This window comes from Mauremys reevesii, linkage group 1 (assembly GCF_016161935.1).
Source record: "Mauremys reevesii isolate NIE-2019 linkage group 1, ASM1616193v1, whole genome shotgun sequence".
Taxonomy (NCBI): domain Eukaryota; kingdom Metazoa; phylum Chordata; order Testudines; family Geoemydidae; genus Mauremys; species Mauremys reevesii.
Window position 1 is genome coordinate 114978384 of NC_052623.1, and position 22507 is coordinate 115000890.

Consider the following 22507-nt stretch of genomic DNA (forward strand, 5'->3'; position numbering starts at 1 on the left):
CTGTAAAGGGAAATCGTGTCTTCCTAATCTGTTAGAGTTCTTTGCAGGGGTCAAACATGTGGACAAGGGGGAGCCAGTGGACATAGTGTATTTAGATTTCCAGAAAGCCTTTGACAAGGTCTCTCACCAAAGGCTCTTATGTAAATTAAGTTGTCATGAGATAAAAGGGAAGGTCCTTTCATGGACTGAGAACTGGTTAAAAGACAGGGAACAAAAGGTAGGAATAAATGGTAAATTTTCAGAATGGAGAGGGGTAACTAGTGGTGTTCCCCAAGGGTCAGTCATAGGACCAATCCTATTCAACTTATTCATAAATGATCTGGAGAAAGGGGTAAATAGTGAGGTGGCAAAGTTTGCAGACAATACTAAACTGCTCAAGATAGTTAAGACCAAAGCAGACTGTGAAGAACTTCAAAAAGATCTCACAAAACTAAGTGATTGGGCAACAAAATTGCAAATGAAATTTAATGTGGATAAATGTAAAGTAATGCATATTGGAAAAAATAACCCCAACTATACATACAATATGATGGGGGCTAACTTAGCTACAATGAATCAGGAAAAAGATCTTGGAGTTATCCTGGATAGTTCTCTCAAGACGCCCACACAGTGTGCAATGGCAGTCAAAAAAGCAAAGAGGATGTTAGGAATCATTAAAAAGGGGATAGAGAATAAGACAGAGAATATATTATTGCCCTTATATAAATTGATGGTATGCCCATATCTTGAATACTGAGTACAGATGTGGTCTCCTCATCTCAAAAAAGATATACTGGCACTAGAAAAGGTTTAGAGAAGGGCAACTAAAATGATTAGGGGTTTGGAACGGGTCCCATATAAGGAGAGATTAAAGAGGCTAGGACTTTTCAGCTTCGAAAAGAGGAGGCTAGGAGGGGATATGATGGAGTGATGTGGAGAAAGTAGATAAGGAAAAGTTATTTACTTATTCTCATAATATAAGAACTAGAGGCCACCAAATGAAATTAATGGGCAGCAGGTTTAAAACAAATAAAAGGAAGTTCTTCTTCACACAGCGCACAGTCAATTTGTGGAACTCCTTACCTGAGGAGGTTGTGAAGGCTAGGACTATAACAGCATTTAAAAGAGAACTGGATAAATTCATGGAGGTTAAGTCCATTAATGGCTATTAGCCAGGATGGGTAAGGAATGGTGTCCCTAGCCTCTGTTTGTCAGAGGGTGGAGATGGATGGCAGGAGAGAGATCACTTGATCATTACCTGTTAACTCCCTCTGGGACACATGGCATTGGCCACTGTCGGTAGACAGGATACTGGGCTAGATGGACCTTTGGTCTGACCTGGTACGGCCGTTCCTATGTTCCATTCTGTTTTCTACCACTCCTCTCATTTTTTTCCTAAAACTTCTTCAGCCTGTTCTTTTACTGCTTTTATTCTGTGTGGATATCTGGTGCCCTTACAGTCTCACCATGCTAGCTCTGACCCCTATCCACTGACTGACATGCCTACCAAACACCAAAAATTCTCCCTTGCCCATTTCTAGTGATCTTGTGACTCTCACAGCTATCAAATTTCCTCCTCTCCCACAAAGAGAAATATCCTTGTCTGGTGGGATATTCAGCCTCTACCTGAACCCCCTTGACAAAGGGGAACTCAAGTTATAGATGTGTTTACTTTTCAGAAATTTCTCAGGTTCTTAGAAAAAGTCTACAACAATGCTGATAATTACTCATATGGATAGCTTTCAATACTGATATGTATTCTCATTCGTAAACCCCTCAGAGCCTTAATGTTCACCATGCCTCCTCCCACAGCCCTGCTTCCCCTTCCGGCACTCTGTTCTGCTGTGTTACATGTCTCCCCCACAAAGTCTTGCTCATTCCCTGCCCCAATAATCTCTCATGGGCAGTCTGATTTGCCCCAAGCTCCTCTTCCTATACTGCTACACTCCCCCCAAGCCCCCTTACCACATTACGCCATTAAATGTTGATACACGTCAATGTTTAGATCTATCAATGTTGATACATATCAGTGTTTAAAGGCAAAATGTGGTAACTGAAAACGGGGGGGGGAGGCAGTGTGTGTAGGGGAGAGTACACTGAGGAGTGAGGCTGTTGTGAGAATTACAGTGGAGCAAACATATAGGCGAGAAGCTGCTCTCAAAGCACTGTTTATGCCATTCGGTTCAAAGCCTCCTCCCCCGTGGCCTTTATGCTGGGCAGAGCTCTGTATTTCCCAGAGGCAGGTGGGCAACACTGGAACATGTAAGGACTGATGTATCCAAGTAATTCTATCAGCTAATCTTGGCGTATCTCCAAAGTAAGTGGAACAACTATGTATTTAAAATTTGAGAAGTGGCTTGTGTCCAACACATCCAAATGCGAGAGAGAAGTTTGGGGTTTGGGGTTGGTTAGCTAGAGGAACACAAATAAATGTGAGGAAAACAAAGCAATTTTTTTAAAGCAAGTATTTTAAGACTATATCAGCAAACATTCAATATTTTATTAAAAATTAGGGCATCTATATGGTTGGTTAGTGCACAGCAAGCCAGAGTCTAAACCTACCATGCATTAGCCTGTCACACGTTATCTGGCTGTGTGGATACTGCTCCTGTATACTACAAGTTCCATAATGTGCTTTGACATACTGCCGCTCCAAACAGTGTGGACAAGCCTTTATACAGAACAGTAACTCTTTGCAAGAATGAATTTATCAAATTTAGCAACTAACTTCAACTGGCAAAGTGTGAAACAAAGGAACTTTATTCTTGTGTTAAGTTCAACATACCCTTAAACTATGGAGTTGCTACAGACTTCTCTTAATATTGTGGTCTCACTACTGTGAGGCTGCATCGGTATTTGCTGTTTTACAGGGTCAGTACTTCAGCGTCTCAGATTTTTCCAGAAGGGAGATAAATTAAGATTGCAAGGGCAATGTCCCCTCCAGCAGTTCTGAACTTGAGTGTGCTTGACTTAACAGCCTTTTAATCCTTTATGTATTTTCTTAATTTTTTAATAGTTTAGTTTATTGATGACAGCAGCCTGAATTAACATTAAGCAAAGTCTATTGTTTGTGAATATGTATTATACATTCACACAAATACAAGTAGTATGTGGTTGGCACTTTCCCTCCCCGCCAAAGTCTAGGGACAGTAGACTCAAGCCCAGGTGGATTATTTTCTCTTACATTCAGTTTTTGATCACTCTATCCAAGGTGTGAAAAATTCCTGTCAAGTAGTAAGGAGCACTAAAGGATCATGGAGCCAAGACTGTGTGCAGGCTGGGTCCTCCTGCCATGAGATCCTGCCCCACCCCCTTCCTGGCCCTGTCAGGTGTAGGGCTTCACCAGTCAAGCTGGGCTGAGAGCTTTGTGTGGGGAGGGAAGGGGGAGGAATGAGCCTCCTCTAGCCTTAGCCACCCTGTACCTATGAATATCTCCACTCCACTGCTTCTTCCAGGTCAGGCATTAGAAAGCTGTCCTAGTAGAAACCTTAAATCTTTGATTCAGTATAATACACCAGCACAACAGTCCTGTTTTGATGCCAAGAGAGGTTGGTTGGTGGAAATTATGTAAAATTCTTGACCAGGGGTCTGCAACCTCTGGCACGCGGCTCGCCAGGGGAAGCACCTTGGCGGGCCGGGCCAGTTTGTTTACCTGCCGCATTGGCAGGTTCAGCAGACCGTGGCTCCCACTGGCCGTGGTTTGCCCTCCCAGGCCATTGGGGTGGCAGGAAGCCACAGCCAGCACATCCCTTGTCTGCACCGCTTCCCGCCACCCCCATTGGCCTGGGATGGTGAACCGCGGCCCGCCGAACCTGCCGATACAGCAAGTAAACAAACTGGCCCAGCCCGCCAGGGTGCTTATTCTGGCGAGCCGCATGCCAGAGGTTGCCAACCCTTGCTCTTAATGATTTATTGGTCCCACCTGACTGCCCACTAACCTGGCTGCTCTCAAGTTTTTGAGGGGAATTTAGTGCTAATGAAAGGTGTAGTAATATTGTTACTGGCCTTGTGATTAAGGCACTGGCCTGGGAAGCAAGAGGTCTAGGTTGTGTGTGACCCTGGGTAAATTACTTAATCTCTGTGCCAACTCCCCATCTGGGAAATAGGGATAACAATGTTTCCTTTCCCAACCCCGTTAGCTGTTTAGACTGTACGCTCTTCAAGGCAGGGACTCTCTTACTGTGTGTTTGTATAGCACTTAACACAGTGGGGTTTATTGGCTGCAGCTTCTAAGCGTTACTGTAATACATGTAATAAACCAATGGCTCTCAAACTTCCCAGACCATTGAACCCCTCTCAGGAGTCTGATTTGTCTTGCGTACTCCCAAGTTTCATCTCACTCAAAAATTACTTGCTTACAAAATCAGACAGAGAAATACAAAAGTGTCATAGCACACTTTTACTGACAAATTGCTTACTTTCTCATAAAGCAGCAAAGAGTCCTGTGGCACCTTATAGACTAACAGCTGTATTGGAGCATGAGCTTTCGTGGGTGAATACCCACTTCGTCGGGTGCATGTAATGGAAATTTCCAGAGGCAGGTATAAATATGCAAGCAAGAATCAGGCTAGAGATAACGAGGTTAGTTCAATCAGGGAGTATAAGGCCCTCTTCTAGCAGCTGAGGTGTCATGTTTCTCATGTTTACCATATAATTATACAATAAATCAACTGGAATGTAAATGTTGTACTTACATTTCAATGCACAGTATATAGAGCAGTATAAACAAGTAACTGTATGAAATTCTAGTTGATACTGACTTCGCTAGTGCTTTTATATAGTCTGTTGTAAAACTAGGCAAATATCTAGACACGTTAACGTACGCCCTGGAAGACCTCTGCGTACCCCTGGTTGAGAACCACTGTAAAAAACCACCTCCACAGGAGTGAAGTTACCATTCAAGTAATTAGCTAAAAAATGACACATGCAGAATTCCTCACTGTACAAAATGAAATGTTTCAGCCATGTTTCAATTTTAAACCCTTTCATGTGTAGACAGAGTATATGAAAAAACAGCTGGAAAAAATACAGGTTCTGTCAGTGCAAGGAAACCTGAATTAGAAGACATGGTTGTAGATATGGCAATTTCCTGGCAGACTTTATTGAATTAAGATTTAGTATTTTACAGATCCATTGTATTAAATGAATGGTTTATGTATTATTGTGGGCCGGGATTGTATATAACCTCTCAAAGGGGGAAATGTGACAGATGTGGAACCTGGGGGTTCAAAAGATTATACTGAACAATGTACCAGACAAGAATGGAGTTTTGGAACAAAAAGTGTTAAGTCATTTTCCTGGGGAATATCTAGGGGGAGGGGAATGCAAATTCTCCACCTCCAATTATGCAAAACCCCAGCCTTTTGAAGCTTCACCCTGAGGTGTTGCCCATTGTCTACTGATCACCTGTTACGTGAGGCCAAGGTGAAAGGTGCAATCTGAAAAAAAGGAAAGACTGAACGATTCACAGTTGGTCTGGTTCTGAATCTGAGACAGCCATGAAATTGTAACTGTGTGTGGCGGGGTGGGGAGAAAGAGGGCGGGGGAGAGAGACAGTTATGGATTTTGTAAGACTGACACCTACCAGAGTCCAAAGCTGGAGTTCAGGGTGAGCTCTGGTAAGCTTTTTAACATGCATGTAAACAAAATGTTTAATTTATTTTTTTCTGTAATGCTTTCAACTGAAGAATAAACATGCTTACTTATGAAGAGCTGTACAGTAACTTAGAACTGCAGGCAATTACACTATTCAGAACCTCTGCAGAGAAAGCAAAGAGCAGGTGCTGGCCCTTCAGGTGTTTTGGCTTGCTACGAATATCACAGTGTAGGCAGAGAACTGTGCAGCCTGGAAAACCCCTGGTCTCAAAAGAGAGAGACACTTGGACTTTGCCCAAGGGAGGTGACGGCTAAGGAGCTGGGAGCCTAGAGAGGGTGCCCTCGAAGGAGCAATACAGGTGCAATTGCCCTGAACTATGACAATTGTTTCAGGGTGACAAGTATATTCAACTTTATGCATATGTTCACAGGTGATTGTAAAAAAAGCCCATAGGTCACAAACAGGAAACAGTTTGTCATTTAACAGTCACAGTTCAATAAAAATTAAAAAAAAAAAAAAAACAGAGGTTTTCACTTGTTTGCTAAACTGAAAAAACAGCAAAGGTTTAAATTGTCAATAAAAAGGTGACGAGAGATGTAATTTTTGTGATTTGCTTTCATGGGTTGCAACACCCAAGTCCCTATTACTTAGAGACTGTGCAAGTTTTGACAAGGAGCCCAACCAAAGTATTAGAAATTGAGAATGGGGGCCAGAGTTGAAGTGCTGATTTAATATCATTTCCATGTTAAATCTCATCATAGGCTTACAGGGAATAGTTTGCAACAAATCTGGTGGAGAGGTAAGTATGTGTGTCTTATTTATTCGGAGCTGAACACAGACACCCATATAATTAGTGGTTCCTTTAGCCACACGTTAACATCTAATTTATATGTGTTGGATCCCATAGCTCCCTCAAAACTTTGACAAGATGCCATTAACCTTCAAACTGCATGAAGAGCTATAACAGATGAAAACAACCTGCTGCACACAAGGCTGACAATGGTTCCAATAGGTGTAAGTAAGCAATGCACACTTCCTAGAAGATGATCTGCCCGTCTCAAGAAAAAGAACTACACCTGCAACTCCTGCTGACTTTGACACATCCTTTTGTGGCAGCCATTAATCCACTCCTGTCCAGTGCTGCTGGCCCAGTGCCAATCTTGGATTAACAACAGCATATCAAGACCAACAGCTATGTCCTTGCAGAGCGGCAGCAACTCTGGGATAGAGAGACAGGCATGCTGATGAATTTCAGAAGCCCTAATTTACATCCACCTGTTTGTAACCTGGGATGCAAATCATAACTAAGCTTAACAGGCTACTCACTGGACTGGTCACAGAGACTGCCACAATGCAGAAATTTGGCTTAGCTCCCTCCTATCGAGGTCATTACAGGGCAGCAATGCACACAATCAAATATGTGGTGGAGGAGTGCACAGTTAAAAGACTGGAGTAGGATGACCAGATGTCCCAATTTTATAGGGACAGTCCCGATTTTGGGGTCTTTTTCTTATACAGGCTCCTATTACCCCCCACCCGCTGTCCCGATTTTTCACATTTGCTGTCCTGTCATCCTAGACTGGAGGGTGGACTGCAACTCCTCCCTCAATGATGCAGCAGTTAGATAGCTGAACAAAGCAGCAGCAATTTGTACAAACAGAGGCACTGTAAAGACATTGTTAAAAACAGTTTCCTTCTTGAATTTATTTTATTTATTCACTTATTGGGAGAACGTTCAAGGATGAAGGGCAAATCCAACTGGTAGCGGAGCGTAGAGGTAGGTGGGCGTTGGGATAGTCAGGAGGGATGCTCCTACGAAACAGATGAACAAAAGCAGTAACATGCCCCTACCCACCCTCAAAAAGAGATGGAGCTAAAGGTAGATGCTAGCTGACATGGTCAAGGGGGAAGAAAGGCTATCCCGGGAGACATGAGAAAAGCAAGAAAAGCCAAGAGCTAACTTGGAAGTAGATGCTCCTTGGTCAACAATTCAGGATGAAACTATTGTAGTTTCCCGTGAGCACCCTAACCTGCTGATTTCAGACTGGATTCAGCCTACGACTTTAATTTAAATATGTCTAAAGACAGATGGAATTTCTCCCAAGGAAAGTTGTTATTCCTATAACAGGAAAGCTTATTTTCTCAATGGAAAATAATTATTGGATTAATCCAGTGAAATTATGTCAACTAAAACAGTAAGCCCTCCTGTGAAGTGGTTTAATGATCATCCAACAGGAGAAAAAAAAACACCACCTGTGTAATTCCTAGTTCTGAGCAACAAGGTTACACTTGCTTGAATCAGGACAGAAATTAAGTGACAATTGCAAAATTACTTTCGTGGAACTATTTCAAGCTTTAGATGTGGCAAATTCTTAATTACAGCAAGAACTTTAGACAGCAACTTTATGTCATTCATTACTAAACAATTCCATTAAACTGGAAGGTGCTAACAACTTCATGATAAAACACAACTGTCCTAACTCTATGTGGCTATCAATCTACAATCTGTGAGGGTCAAAATCTACGCTATACATTTTGCATCTCAGTCTCTCTTGCCTCAATTCAGAACACAATAAAGACCCAAAATAAAGGTCACAAGAAAAATATTAAGTGCAAGAAAACTTGAGTGGACAAATCTCATGAAAAAAATCAATAGGTCTTGTGCTCCTAAATCAGTTAGGACTTTAGGAAGTTACACCTCCTATCTATAATCTCATCAGCTAAACGACTGAATATTTCCAATGTAAAATGTTTCACATTTAAAATCAAGATTGAATATTTTTCTAAAAGCTATACTGCAGGAATTATTTTGAAGTTTCAGGGCATGTGTTATACAAAGGATCAGACTAGATGATCATAATGATCCCTTCTGGCGTTGTAATCTATGAATATGATAACAGGAGATAGGGTTTTCTTTAGAATTCACTACCTAACTGATTCCACCACTGACGTACACGTTAAATACACATATGCAGCCCACTCCACCCAGATTTCTTTATTTAAATATAAGGTGACCAGAAATTAATTTTGGGGGGAAGTAAATCCCTTTTTTCCAGAATACATACATGCCTGAGTTTGAGTGATCATGGGTTAATTCAGTGTAAACTAAAAATAAGTCTGCAACAAAGGTCCTTGATTTCAAAAAGACAAACTTTAAAAAAAATTAATGGAATTAATTAGGGAGTTGGACTGGACTGAAGAATTCAAGGATCTGAATGTAGAGGAGGCTTGGAATTACTTTAATTCAAAGTTGTAGAAACTATCTGAAGCCTGCATCCCAAGGAAAAGGGAAAAAAAACGTAGAGAAGGGTTGTAGACCAATCTGGATGAACAAGAGTCGCAAATGGTTATTAAAAGAAAGCAGAAGGCCTATAAGGAATGGAAGAAGGGCTGGATGAGCAAGAAAAGCTCTCTCTTAGAGGTCAGAAAGTGTAGGGAAAAAATGAGAACTGCCAAAAGCCATTAAAACCATTAGTAAAATGGTCTTTAGACATAAAAATAAAAAGGAAACATGGAAACAAGAAGTGAGACTGCTAAATGCTGAGCATGGGGTAGAAATTAAAGATAATCTAGGTATGATCCAACACCTAAACAAATATTTTGCCTCAGTTTTTAATATGGATAATGAGGAGGCTTGGAGAGAGTAGCAGGATCGCTAATGTGAACAAAGATATGGAAGAAGAAAATTACCACATCCAGGGTGGAAATTAAACTCAATCAGCTTACTGGTACCTAAATCAGGAGGATTCCACCCTAACATATTAAAGGAACTAGCATGTGAAATTACAAGCCTAATAGAAAGGATTTGTAATGAATCTGTAAACTTGAGGGTCATACTTTATAACTGGAGAATTGCAAATACAGTATCTATATTTAAAAAAGATAAAAAAGTGATCCAGGAAACTACATGCCCATTAGTTGACCTCAGTTGTATGCAAGGTGTTAGAAAATATTTTGAAAGAAAGAGTGAACGACATAGAAGTAAATGGTAACTCATTTTAAAAAAACAAACATGGTTTTACAAAAGGTAGATCATGCAAGACCAATTTGATCTTTCTTTGAGAATATAACAGATTTTCTAGGAAACGCAGTAGATCTAATCTACCTAGATTTCAGTAAAGCTTTTGATACAGTTCCACATGGGAAATTATTTGTTAAATTGGAGAAGATGAGAATTAATACAAGAATCAAAAAGGTAGGTAAAGAACTGGTTACAGGAGAGACTACAACAGGTTATACTGAAAGGTGAACTGTCAGACTGGAGGGAGGTTACTAGTGGACTTCCTCAAGGACTGGTCTTGGGACCAATCTTATTTAACATTTTCTTTAATGAACTGGTCGCAAAAAATAGGATTGTGCTAATAAAATTTGTAGATGACAAAGCTGGGTGGTATTGGGGAGGATTGGAATACCATACTAGAAGATATGGAGGACTTTGAAAACTAACATAATAGAAACAGGATGAAATTTAAGAGGGTAAAGGTCAAGATCATGCACTGAGGGACTAACAACAAGAATTTCTGCTATAAGCAAGGGATGTATCAGTTTGAAGAGACAGAGGAGGAGAAAGACCCAGGTGTATTGGTTGATCACAGGATGACTGTGAGCCACCAATGTGATGCAACTATGAAAAAGGCTAATGAAGTCCTAACATGTATCAGCAAGGTATTTCCAGTAGAGATAAGGAAGTGTTATTACCAAATACAAGGCACTGGTGAAACCTCATGTGGAATACTGTGTGCAATTCTGGTCTGTCAGGTTCTAGAAAAATCAATTCAAAACAGGAACAGGTGCAGAGAAGGGCTACGAGGATGATCAGAGGAATGAAAAGCCTACTTACATGAACAGACTTAAGGAGCTTGGCTTGTTTAACCTATCAAAATGAAGGCTCAAGGCATACATGATTGGTCTATATGGGATAAACACCAGAGAGGAAAGGAGTTATTTAAGTTAGGGGCCAATGTTGGCACAAGTGGATATAAACTGGCCATCAATAAGTCTAGGCTTGAAATTAGACAAAGGTTTCTAATGATCAGAGGAGTGAAGTTCTGGAACAGCCTTCCAAGGGGAAGGGCTAAAAACCTAACTTGTTTCGAGACTGAGCTTCATAAATTTATGGAGGGGCTGGTATGATGAGATTGCCTACAATGGCATATGGCCCATCCATGAATACTATCAGCAAATGTCTCCAATAGGCAGATAAGGGATAATAGATGGGGAAGGCTCCGAGTTACTACAGAGAATTCTTTCTTAAGTTTTTGGCTGGTGGGTCTCGCCCACATGCTCAGGGTCTAACTCATCGCCATATTTGGGGTCAGAAGGACTTTTCCCCCAGGTCAGAATGGCAGAGACCGGGTGGGGGGTGTGGGGGGGAGGGGAAGGGTTCCTCTTTCCTCTGCAGCATGGAGCACATGTTACTTGTTGGTTTGAACTAGAATAAATTGTGGATTCTACATAATTTTAAGTCTTTAAATCATGATTTGAGGACTTGAGTAACTCAGCCAGAGGTTATGGACCTATTACTGGAATGGGTGGGTATGGCCTATGATGTGCAAGAGGTCAGACTAGATGATCATGATGGCCCCTTCTGACCTTAAAGGCTGAGAGTCTGTGCCTAAACTTGTTCTCTCTATATTTTAGGCATTTTTAGGCCCCAACAGAAGTTCCACTCCTTGCTGTGAGTCTGTACCTGTTCCATTCCATTCTACTATTTTACTCCTGCCTAGTTTAGTCTTACAATATACCTATCACATGGTACGGGAGCGCCTTAGAAGCCATTTCTCCCAACTTCCAAGCCTATGTTTTAGGCATTGCTTATGCTGGGGATCTATCCCAAAGGCAGCCTTCACTGTAGCTGCACTGATGCAAATTCCTAGTGTGGACAGCCTATTGGCACTGGTCTCTCAAACTGGTGGTGCATTAAACCATGGCAAACTGCCCCAGTGAAAACAGCTGTTTTTTCTGTCTGCACTACAGGCAAGCATCAGTGCAGCTATAATCTGATAGTTACAGTCAATTCAGATATGGAAGGTAGACAAGGCTTTAGCCACAAGATCATAGGTCAGCAGCAGCGGGTATAATGAGGAGCACTACCACCAAGGAGGCCAGTAAAGTGCCTGGAGAAAGAGGACAACTAGATTCTAATAAAGGGGGTCAGCATCCTAGGATGTGTCACTGGGGGAAAAGCATTCCACACCTTCCCCCCAGGAGACAGCTTACCAGCAAGTAGGGAACGCAGAGAAAAAAGCTGACTTCTGAAACCCCTTCTCACTCATGCTTTGCCTGAATACCCAAGTGATCTGGTAGTTTCAGAGTGGCTGGAGGAGAAGGAAACACACCCATTCGCCACCAACTGCCCCTCAAAAGAGCAAAGCTGGCCAGCAGCAGGAGATTGGGATCTCAGACAATTTAGCACTGTACCTGCCATCTCAGGATTTTGCTGTAACTGCTTTTCCCTTTCTTGTAGTCTCATTACCCTCTCCCCCACTTTTGCACCTCCAGGAATGTGCAGAACAAAACCCCACTGTGGTTTTCAGCTCTGATAGAGTAGCAGTTATAACAACAGTACGAAGGAAAAATCCTTGACAGCTGGATTAAATGGCACGGTTAAACTGATAGCTAAAAAGCATAAAGGAAGTTCAAAAGCAAGTAAACTAGAGAGCTGCATTAACTGTAACCTCCTTGGAAACTAATTATGTGCTTCCTCTCAGGACAAGAACCTCTTCACACAAAAATGATAAAAACATATAGTTAGATGCCAGGCCATGATGTCCATAATAATGCTATTATTATAGTCCTACAATTTAAAAAAAAATCAGCTACGTTCTTCTCCATCCCACCAAAAGATCTATTTGGAATACTATAGAAATATAATATAAACAGAAATGTTCTAGGGTGTTAAAAGAACTGACTGAATATATCTGCATGCAAGAAATATTTGTTACCATAGTGATTTCTCCACTATTTTGGTCCTGAAAACCTCCTCCTGGTCCAGGTTTACAGTACAGTAGCAATCCCTCATCTTGTTTGGCCCCGGATACGTCGGAAGATTTTTGGCTTCTCCTAAAGACAAAACAATTCAAATCAAACTTTAAATATGAGCAGATATTGATAGTATATCAGTGGTTATATTAAAAAGTATACACATTACTTTTTTATTTGGCTGTAGAATGCTTCCTACCGGGTCTTTATTTAGACGAATATTTTCAGTCCTCTGACAGGAGCAATGCTCATGTAGAATGGCAGGCAGTAAGCTGCAATATGGCAATGGTAAAGGGAAAAAAAATTCAAAAGCACCTAAGTCTCTTATGAAAATACAACTTTACACATTAAATCCCATTGACTTTCAATGAAGCTTAGACACCTAAGTCATTTTTGATAAAACAGAGTTTGGGATAAAATTTTCAAACCACAAGAGACTGCAAATAAGGATTTTATCTACAGCTCTGCTACTCTCCAACGTGCTAGCATGAAATGTGACTTAAATGATGCACCGGAACATGGAGTGTAATAACACTTATCTCATAAGGTGCTTTGAAGTTTAATTAATGCTTGTAAACCCCCTAAGATCTTTGGAAAGAGGTACTGTTTAAGTGCCAGACATTAAAATTAATTTGTTGGACAATACGCCTTTGCTTATTTCAAAACTGCAACAAGAAACAATTACATATCCTGTATCTAAAAAGAATAGGGCTGGAGAATTGAGGACAAAGACACAGCAGTATAAAATTCAGAACTTAAAAAAAAAAAACAGAAATGAGACTGGAATAGTAGTCTCTCCCTCTACAGGTCCATCAACAAGCAAAATTGCAAACTAAGATTGCTTGGCACAGGGACAGTCCAAACAAAAGCTTAGGAAAAGAAATCAGATAACTCTCCCCACAGCTTCATTGAAACACCTTAGCACCACTTGGCAAGTGTTTTGACTTCAAGGCCAAGCCCTAACTCCTCTGAGAGCTTAAGGAAGCTTCACTCTGCATGTGCTCTTGTTTGCACTTCACTTCTATGGTACCTACAGATTGTTATCAGATGTCACATGGACTGACTAGAGCATGCTCCACTGATAAGATATAAGGGAAAAAGCAAGATCAGAGAGCAAAGCTTATTTGTGAACATAAACAGAAGAGAAGAGTAAAATCTAAGCAACAGGAACAAGCATAGCTTGTTTATCAGACATCTGCAGTTCAGTGCAAGTCAGTTCTAGGAGGAAAAAAAAAAATCTTTTTCAGTCCCCAAGCCGCATAGCTTCACTAACAGGACCAATTTCACTTCATCCCAATCTCATTTTGAGTCACACAATCTCTGCAGACATTGGGCCACATTTAGAGGTGACCTAAATGGTCATGTAAATGAATCAGCAAATGGATGCAACTTCCATGCTGATGTTGGAAAAGATGTGTTGTAGCAGTAAAAGCAATTCATGGGAAAAGAAGATTAAGCAGGCTCCCATCATCTACTTTAACAGGAAGGCAGAAGGTGGTTTAGGATGCAACATCTTTCTTTACCACAGGACAACCTGTGTCCCCCCTTGGGACGTAATTTACACTTATTTATGATTTAACTTGCATCATAGCATCTCTGCATTTAACCTATTACAGTAAGAATGCCATCCAAAATGATGTGCATTTGATCGCCAAGACTAACACCTGGAGACTAAAGATTTGTTATGTTAAATAATTTTCTACACTTAAAAGCTAGAATGTATAAAGCTATGTAGTTTGGCAAACTTTTAACCCTTTATTTTTATAGCTGAAAGATGATAAACACAATTTGAAGTGTTACAATGTGGCCAACAAGGCTATATTTCAAGTTTGTTTTATTTTTCTTTTTTAAATTAAAAAAAGCTAACTTCTCTAAGACCTAGCTGATGCCACATGGTAATGCCTCAGTGCGTTCTTCCACTTATAGAAAAGTCAGGAGACAAATTACATTGGGTTTGTACAATTTATTACATCATAGACTATGTTCAAGGAAACTTCTTTTTCTCTCTGCCTTAGGCTCACCTCCTCCAAGTCCCAGAGAAGACTTTCCTTTCTAGTTTCACCTTTAATCGTATGCTGGGCCAGCGCCTTTCTGGCTGAAGCTCCCTCCAGAGGGAGTCAACAGGAAGCATCATAGGAAGGTAATAAGGAAACCTCCCTTGTGGGGGCTGAGCATATTACCAGGAAACTTTTCAAATTTCCAAATTAGAAACATTTTTTTTTAAAGGAAAACAATGTAGATTAAGTTTGTGAATTTTCTCCTCCCCTAAAACAGCCTCTTTTCAGAAACTCTTCATTTTTGAATAGTTTTCTGTGATAGACAATGTCCTCTCTAGTATTGTAACCCACTGAAATTCTAAAATAGCTAACTTTAATTTGAAGCCCATTTTGTTGCTTTTTAATACAAGAATTACAATATAAAGATAAGGAGAATGCAGAAGTAGTGATGTATTTGGATTCCAATGAAAAACAGTGGTTACTGGGTCTCTGAGTTTTATTTGACAAGGAAGACTCATGGGGACTGAAAATGCTGTTTATCGTTGCCCTTCAGCGAAAGTGTCTGAGTAAGAGGCACAGAGGAAGAAAAGTGGGAACTTGTGATTTTTCTTCTTCCACTTTGAAGACCTTGACGAATCATGGAGACTATAAACAAGGAACTAACTGATCATTCCCACTTACCAATCATGTTACAGACTTAACCGAAGAGAGTCAAACCCCACACCACACTATTTCTGTGTTAACTGAGACACACCCCAAATGACTACTTAGGGTCCTATATAAGAACAAGAATCTGAATTGTTTAGTGAGCAGTCAGAAAAATCAAGCATCCAAGGAACACCTAAGGACTCTTAGCCCTCAAGCCAGACATTCAATGTCAACAAAACAAGCCCCCGTAGGATTTCAGCTGGTCTATAGTGTCATTTAAACAAAATGTTCCTTCTTTGGAGTTATTTCACTATTGCCACTGGAGCTGAACAATTCTGTTTGCATTTGTTGGTCTGAAACAAAAACACTGATGAAGTCACTATGTTAGAGAGACAAGGTGGGGGAGATACTATCTTTCATTGGACCAACTTCTGTTGATAAGAGAGAAGTTTTTGAGCTACACAGAGCTCTTCCTCAGGTCTGGGAAAAGGACACTCAATACTTTCCCAATTTCTTCTATTCCAGCTGCTGTAGACCCATTGCATTATGCACAGGTCTGGTCTGAAGGCCACTGAAGTCAATAAGAGTCAGTACTAGCAAAGCAAATGAATTATTCACATCCAAAATTAAGACATTTTGAACTGGCTCTGCAACAGAGTGGACTGCAGTACAGTATTTGTGATGCTGACTTCCCCTGGTGGTATGGAGTGTAATTACAACTTAAGCGAGAACTGCCCTCTCCATGCAGCATAAAGAAAGTGGTGGCGTACGAAGAGATTTCAGAATAGAGAAACACAATAACCTACAATAAAGAGGCACAGAGGGAGGGAGGGATAGCTCCATGGTTTGAGCACTGGCCTGCTAAACCCAGGGTTGTGAGCTCAATCCTTGAGGGGTCCATGTAGGGATCTGGGGCAAAAAACTGTCTGGGGATTGGGCCTGCTTTGAGCAGGGGATTGGACTAGATGACCTTCTGAGGTCCCTTCCAACACTGATATTCTATGAATGTGTCTTCCCAACTCTCACTCAGCTTCCCTCCTCGCTCCAAAATTCATGAGTCCCTTCCTTGCTTAAGAAGAGGGATGAAGCAAGGCAAGGGATAAGGGCTCCCATGGCAGATGGTGAAAGAGAATACTGCTTAGGTGCCTAGGGACATGCAGCTGCTAAAGCAGAACAAGAAGCAAAATAAGATTTGAATTTTTCTTTTTGTAGGTGTGGGAAGAGATTCCTAAACAAACATCCAAAAAGATGGTTCCCCCCCCCCCCCAAAAAAAAAGGTTAAAAATAATTGTCAATGTTTTAAATCATCTAACACTTATATGTTGAACAAAAACATATTTTGCACTATTTCCTTCCCTTCCTCCCCCCTTTGCATTACCACCTATGTCATCAGATACCAATGCATCCACATTTTAACCTTCAAGATTACACACACATCACATTGCACATGTCTGGAATTCACATGGAGGGAAGGGAGGGAGATTGTGAAAATAATACAGCTACCAACCTGCCCAGTGCCTCCCCAAGAGGCCATGATACTGCTGCTGAAATGGAGTAATGCCAGCAAGGATCCTGGACAGTTGGAGGGATCTGGTTTTATGTGGCTCTGACAAGTTTGGGTGCAGATATTATGGACAGTTCCATTGGGATTGGGGGAGGAGGGGAAGATACATGTAAATCAGGCCTCTGAAATCTCTACTTTTCTGACCTTTTGGAGTGAAATATGACAATCTTTGCACAACTAAATACCCATTATACACTCATATGCTATCTTATATTAAGCAATAGCACTTATAACACTACACCCATTAAGGTAAACTTAGTTATGTATCCCACCAGATTTATGTTTTGAGATCATCCAGCACTAGGAAACAACTTGTACTAGATACATTTGATTTATTGAGGGGTGAAGGGGAAATCAATCCCCTTAGGCTTAGACTAACAAAAATCAGTGAAAAAACAGCTGAGCTTTCTACACCCTGGCATTCAATTTCAGGCAGTGGGCAGAGAAACTCAAGGACAGAAACAAAAAACAATCTGAAAAGGGCAATATATACACAAGCTATCATCAACAATGATTCACTTTGCTTCTATTGTACTCCGTACATATCCTCTGAACAGTCTCACTTGCAAGCATGTCAAGAATAAAACAAAATGATGGGGTTAACTAACCTCCCCCCCAAACACACAGTTCTATCATTACCAGAAATTCTAACTTCTACTTTGAGGTTTCGAACAAAACATCTTTCAAGCTTTTATTTTCACTCCCCATAAAATGTGCATGAATCAGCAATGAGTGCAAAATGTAATGGCAGATTGATATATTTTCATCATCATTGATGCTGAAAGTATTCTTCATGTTTAGAACCCCTTGTCTGAGTAACTCAGGATGAGATGATCAGATGCTAACAAATCTGCAAATAGGACACAATGTAAGGTTAAATGCCACTAAGATGTAAACCATTCTTTCCCTATTTTAGTATTCCATTTAGCCAGGCTTGCAATAATGTAGAGAAATGCTCAGGTGTATAATGATATTTCTGAAACATGTGCTGACTTTTAGGAATATATGTATATTGATCACCGGAGGCTGATGATGCACATCATCCCTTTATTGCGTGTGGCAACTTCTTTTGCTATTTTAGGCATTGCAAAATATTAGTAAATCAATATGCATTGATGAAATATATACTTCTCTGGACTATTAAAATGGACAATCAACTCATATCTGTCTGAATTTTAACCATCTTTAGTTACAAAGCAAGATCCAAAACTAATGTAACAAATTTTGGAAAAAAATTCTGTTTTCAAAATTTATTTACTTTGTGCATTTAACAGTGCTTTGTCCAACTGACTTTGTATAAGGCATATGGTGTAGCTGACCATGCACAGATGCATTGTCTTTCACAAAGATGAAGGGAAGAGAGAAACATTTTAAAATAGGAAATTGATTAAAACCACAAAATTGGTAGGCGTACTCAAGGACAATTATACTATAGCACCTCATTTATAATATCCTAAACTCAAGGTATTATTGTTTTTCCTACCTTCTTCCTTTATGTAACAATGCCTTTAAGGTCACTGCAATTTTCTTTTATGTTGAAAGTAAATCACAAATCCAATGTTATCTAATCAAGCAATATGTAAAAATGAAATCTATTTAAAAAGCCAGTTGTGATTATAAATATTCAATTTCTTTGAATAGGTTTATCTTTGTTGCTTTAATGCTTTAGCTTGATATTAAATAGAGCAAAAATCCATAGCATGCACACATGCACCCACACACACATGCTTACCGGTTCAACAACAAAACAGACTATTAGATTTCTAAATCAGGTCACAAATAGCCATCTGTGAAGTGATTCCACAGTCTGGAGATCCAGATTTTTAGTTGATCTGCTCTTAATGTAAGTCATTGCCTGCCAGCATGTTACATGATAGAATTGTTTGTTTCGTTATGAGGATCAAGTTAAAAATATAATTTGTCACATCAAAACAAATTTGTTTCAACCACTGCATTTATGTGCGCTATTCTCCAAACCCCCGACACTTCTCCCACTGTGGAAGCTCTAATGGTCCCCGGTTGATCTATTGCTAATTGAGGGAACCATGCCTGTAGAACTGAAATAATCATTTTGGCACCATCCACTACATCACAGCTCATGTTACCAATGTCTCCCCAAATATCAGCACCACCAATGGAGGGGATATTTCCTCCTCCACCTTTTCTGACCACAAACAGCTCTACAACTTCCAGCCAGGAACACTCCCCATGATCGGGATAGCGTCCATCCCTCCAAGGCATAGACACTAATCGCCAGAGATCAGCCACTTAGCCAAGTCAATGTATAACTCAGATCTTACCCAATAATCACACTGATGCCAATCCTTTAGTAACTAAAAATTAAAAAGTTTTAATAATAAAAGGAAAGAAGAAGAGAGTTAATAATGGTTAATAGATTATGTATATACAAATAATTACTGAAGTCCTTATATCAGGTTTGTAGCAGTGATGAATAGACTGCTGGCTTGTAAAGTCTCTCTGATGATCTTCCAATCTTTTGGAAGATCCTCAGTCCATAGTTTTAAATTGTAAATCAACAGTCAAGAGAACCAGGGCAGGAAAGAGGCAAAATGGAGATCTTAGGAGTCTTTTATATCCTTTGCCATATGCCTGGAAATTTACTGTCTTTGTTTATGGAAAAAAGTTACTGGCCTAAGTTGGAGTCCAGCGTCACTTGAGCATATCATATGTCCTTACATGGCTTGATGACTCAAACGAGCAGCCATATCCCTTGCTGTGGCATCCACAGGAAGAGCAATTTAGGTGAAATGAGTTTCTTCTATGGTCCATTGTGAGAGCTAAGTGTTCTTGATGGGCCATCAATACATAGTTGTCTGGATTTAATGTAAATTTCACCTGGTGGGTGTGACCCAGGAATAGAACACATATGTATGATGCTAGTATATAGCCTAACTTCAAATACAAAGTGATACATGCATATAAACAGGATAATCATACTTAGCAAATCATAACTTTTCCATTGACACCTTACATGACATACTTCGTACAAGATTTGTTGCAATTGTATAACAGTGGCAATATCAAGGATATAAATGGTCAAAAAAAAAGTCATCACTGAATATAGAGAGAAATGCTACTAAACTCTGGATTTTTGTACAACAGATGTTCTAGCACTCTCTATGAGACTCTGCCCAAGACTACTGTAAGACTGTTTTTGTGCTAGCTGCTGGGTAACAGAATGACTGTATATCCCTCAGAGATGTGTTCCTATCATTTGGACCATTAAAAGCCATGCACTGCCAGGCTTCCACACCCTTTCAGGTTGTGACACCACTGGAAAGTTGGTCGGAAAGACCAAATTATCTTACTGGAAGGCATTTGATTCAGGGGCAGCCTGTTCATATAGGCAAACTAGGCGGTCGCTTAGGGTGCCAAGTTAAATGGGGCGCCAAAGTTGAGGGGGAAAAAATCAAATAAAAAAATGAAAAAAAAAACCCAAATAAAATAATGATGTCATTATTTCAATTCCCGTGCAGAGGGAATATGAATTATAATTAATTTCTCTACATTTCTGAGAAGTTATTAATATGTCAAATCTTTTATTTACGGCAAAAATAAACAATTTTAGTGAATTTTTTCTTCAATTTGCGACATAGACCCACTCCGCAATTTTGATAAACAATAACTCAGCCAAAATGAAACATCCACCAGCCGCAATTTTGATAAACAATAACTCAGCCAAAATGAAACATCCACCAGCGTCAATAGCTGCAATGCTAGTGACACCTAACTCAAATATACATCAAGATCGCATAGCCGGAAATTCATGTAGAGCGGAGATATCGCAAGTTGATACATGTCAAACGGTCATTTTCACAAACACGTCGCAGGTAGATGGTTAAGAATCAAGCGAATACTGTAGAAAATTGTGTGCCAAAGAATAAAGAATAACGTGTCTCAGCATTATAAATCCAAAATGTATGTGAGTGAGTGAGTGAGTGAGTATCTTTAAGCGTTATTAAACCTTAGCGTTATTATTGGGCTGTGTAATTATGAACTTTTCTTTTTATAACTGATTCATGTGTAATAAATAAAATCCATAAAAGAAAAGTAACAGCATTAATGCTTAATAGACCAAGAAAGGGATGATGTCACACTCCAAGCGGATAACCGTGAGGAAGGGGATTACTTTCCAAACAACCAGTGTCAGGTTATAATGTCAAAAAAGGTCATTTTGTTTCCGTGTAAACGCTCTAACTAACTGTTTTAATAGGTGAGTGTATGTTACTAATCACTGAACCTTTAAGCAATGAAAAAACATGTTGGGATAGCTGCAATGTGGTTTAAATTACCAACCATGTTGTGGGTGTGTCAGCCATCCTTAACACTATAATGCTTGCAGTCGGGAGCACAGTACATAATAGTCAAATGCCCCATGGCAGAAAGGAAAAAGAAAACACTCGGGAGCTGAGTATTGTAAACGAAAGGCTGAGAAGGAAAAGGACCAAAGCAGAACTGTAGGGATCCTTCCTGAAATATCTTCTCTTTAATCCAAAAAAAGATGGAAGCAGTTCACAGCATCCAGATGAAGGAATTTTATTTGGAGATGAGGGTAGATCACATCCACAAAAAAGCAGTCTGGAAACTTACTTCTAGATGAAGGACGCTCACAGCATCAGACTGATATGGAAGTGGAGAAAATGTTTCACCTTCAGAGACCCATGCAGAAATTGAAGTAAATGAAGTAGAAGGAAGAAAGGATGAGGAGGTTACAAACAAGTTACAATATGGGGACTCAGCTTCAGTATGTTACAGTATGGGGGCCCAGATGTGATGACAGTGTACAACAAATTCTCGTGGAACATGGACCCAAACAACTTCATGAATTTCCCTTCCCTAAGGATGGAAATAAAAAAATTCTCTGCTCAGCATTACAAGAGGAAATTCATTAATGAGGAAGAAATTCATCGAAACTGGTTACAATATTCAGTGTTGAAGTACTGTGTTTCACTTTTGCTGCAAGTTGTTTAGAAATCAAGCAATTGGCACATCACTTACTGAAAATGGTTCGAAGGACTGAAAAAACGTATCTTAAATTCTCTCTTTACATGAAAGTAGTACAGAACATTTGGAATGTTTTCAAAATTGGAAAGACCTTGAATTACGATTGAAAAAAGGAAAAAACTATTGATGAAGAAAATGTATGTGTGATCAAGGAAAAAGAAGAAAAAAGAATATTGGCAACAAATATTAGAGTGTCTGATTGCTTTAGTGAGAGTTCTCGGTGGGCAAAATTTAGCATTCCACGGCTGCAGTAGAAATGAAAAATTACACACTCCAGGTAATTGAAACTTTTTAAAATTTGTTGAATACCTAACTTTCTTTGATCCAGTCATGAAGGAGCATCTACGTAAAATAACGATCATGAAACACAGGTTCATTACTTGGGAAAAAATATGCAGAATGAACTCATTCAAATCCTAGCAAATGCCATTAAAATTGTAGAAGCTGCCCATTCTGCAAAAGACTTTTCAATAATTCTGGACTGAACACCAGATGTGAATCATGTTGAACAAATGATCATTCATTTTGTGGATATGGAAAAGTCTGAAGAAGAAGATAATGTTGAAGTGCTCATAAAAGAACATTTTTTGGGTTTCATACCACTGAAGGAGACAACTGGAGTATTTATGACAAACTATTCTACAAGAGCTTGAAACAATGTCATTATCTGTTGAAAACTTACACGGCCAAGGCTATGATAATGGGAATAATATGAAG

At 39.8% G+C, this 22507-nt stretch overlaps 1 protein-coding gene across 4 annotated transcripts in view; it reads right to left on the reverse strand.

Annotated features, from left to right (window-relative positions):
* RASA3 (RAS p21 protein activator 3) overlaps positions 1-22507 on the reverse strand; it is a 197384-nt gene that overhangs the window by 125932 nt on the left and 48945 nt on the right. Inside the window, exons 2-3 of one of the 4 annotated variants that reach the window (XM_039542294.1) lie at positions 12756-12828; positions 12520-12637 (exon numbers count right to left, since the gene is read on the reverse strand). In XM_039542294.1, coding sequence (XP_039398228.1) covers positions 12520-12596 — 77 coding nt within the window. In that variant the 5' untranslated portion in view covers positions 12597-12637; positions 12756-12828. Of the gene's footprint in view, positions 1-12519; positions 12638-12725; positions 12829-16708; positions 16729-22507 lie in introns of those variants that run through there. The other 3 variants (XM_039542303.1, XM_039542289.1, XM_039542281.1) reach the window with 3 other exon arrangements.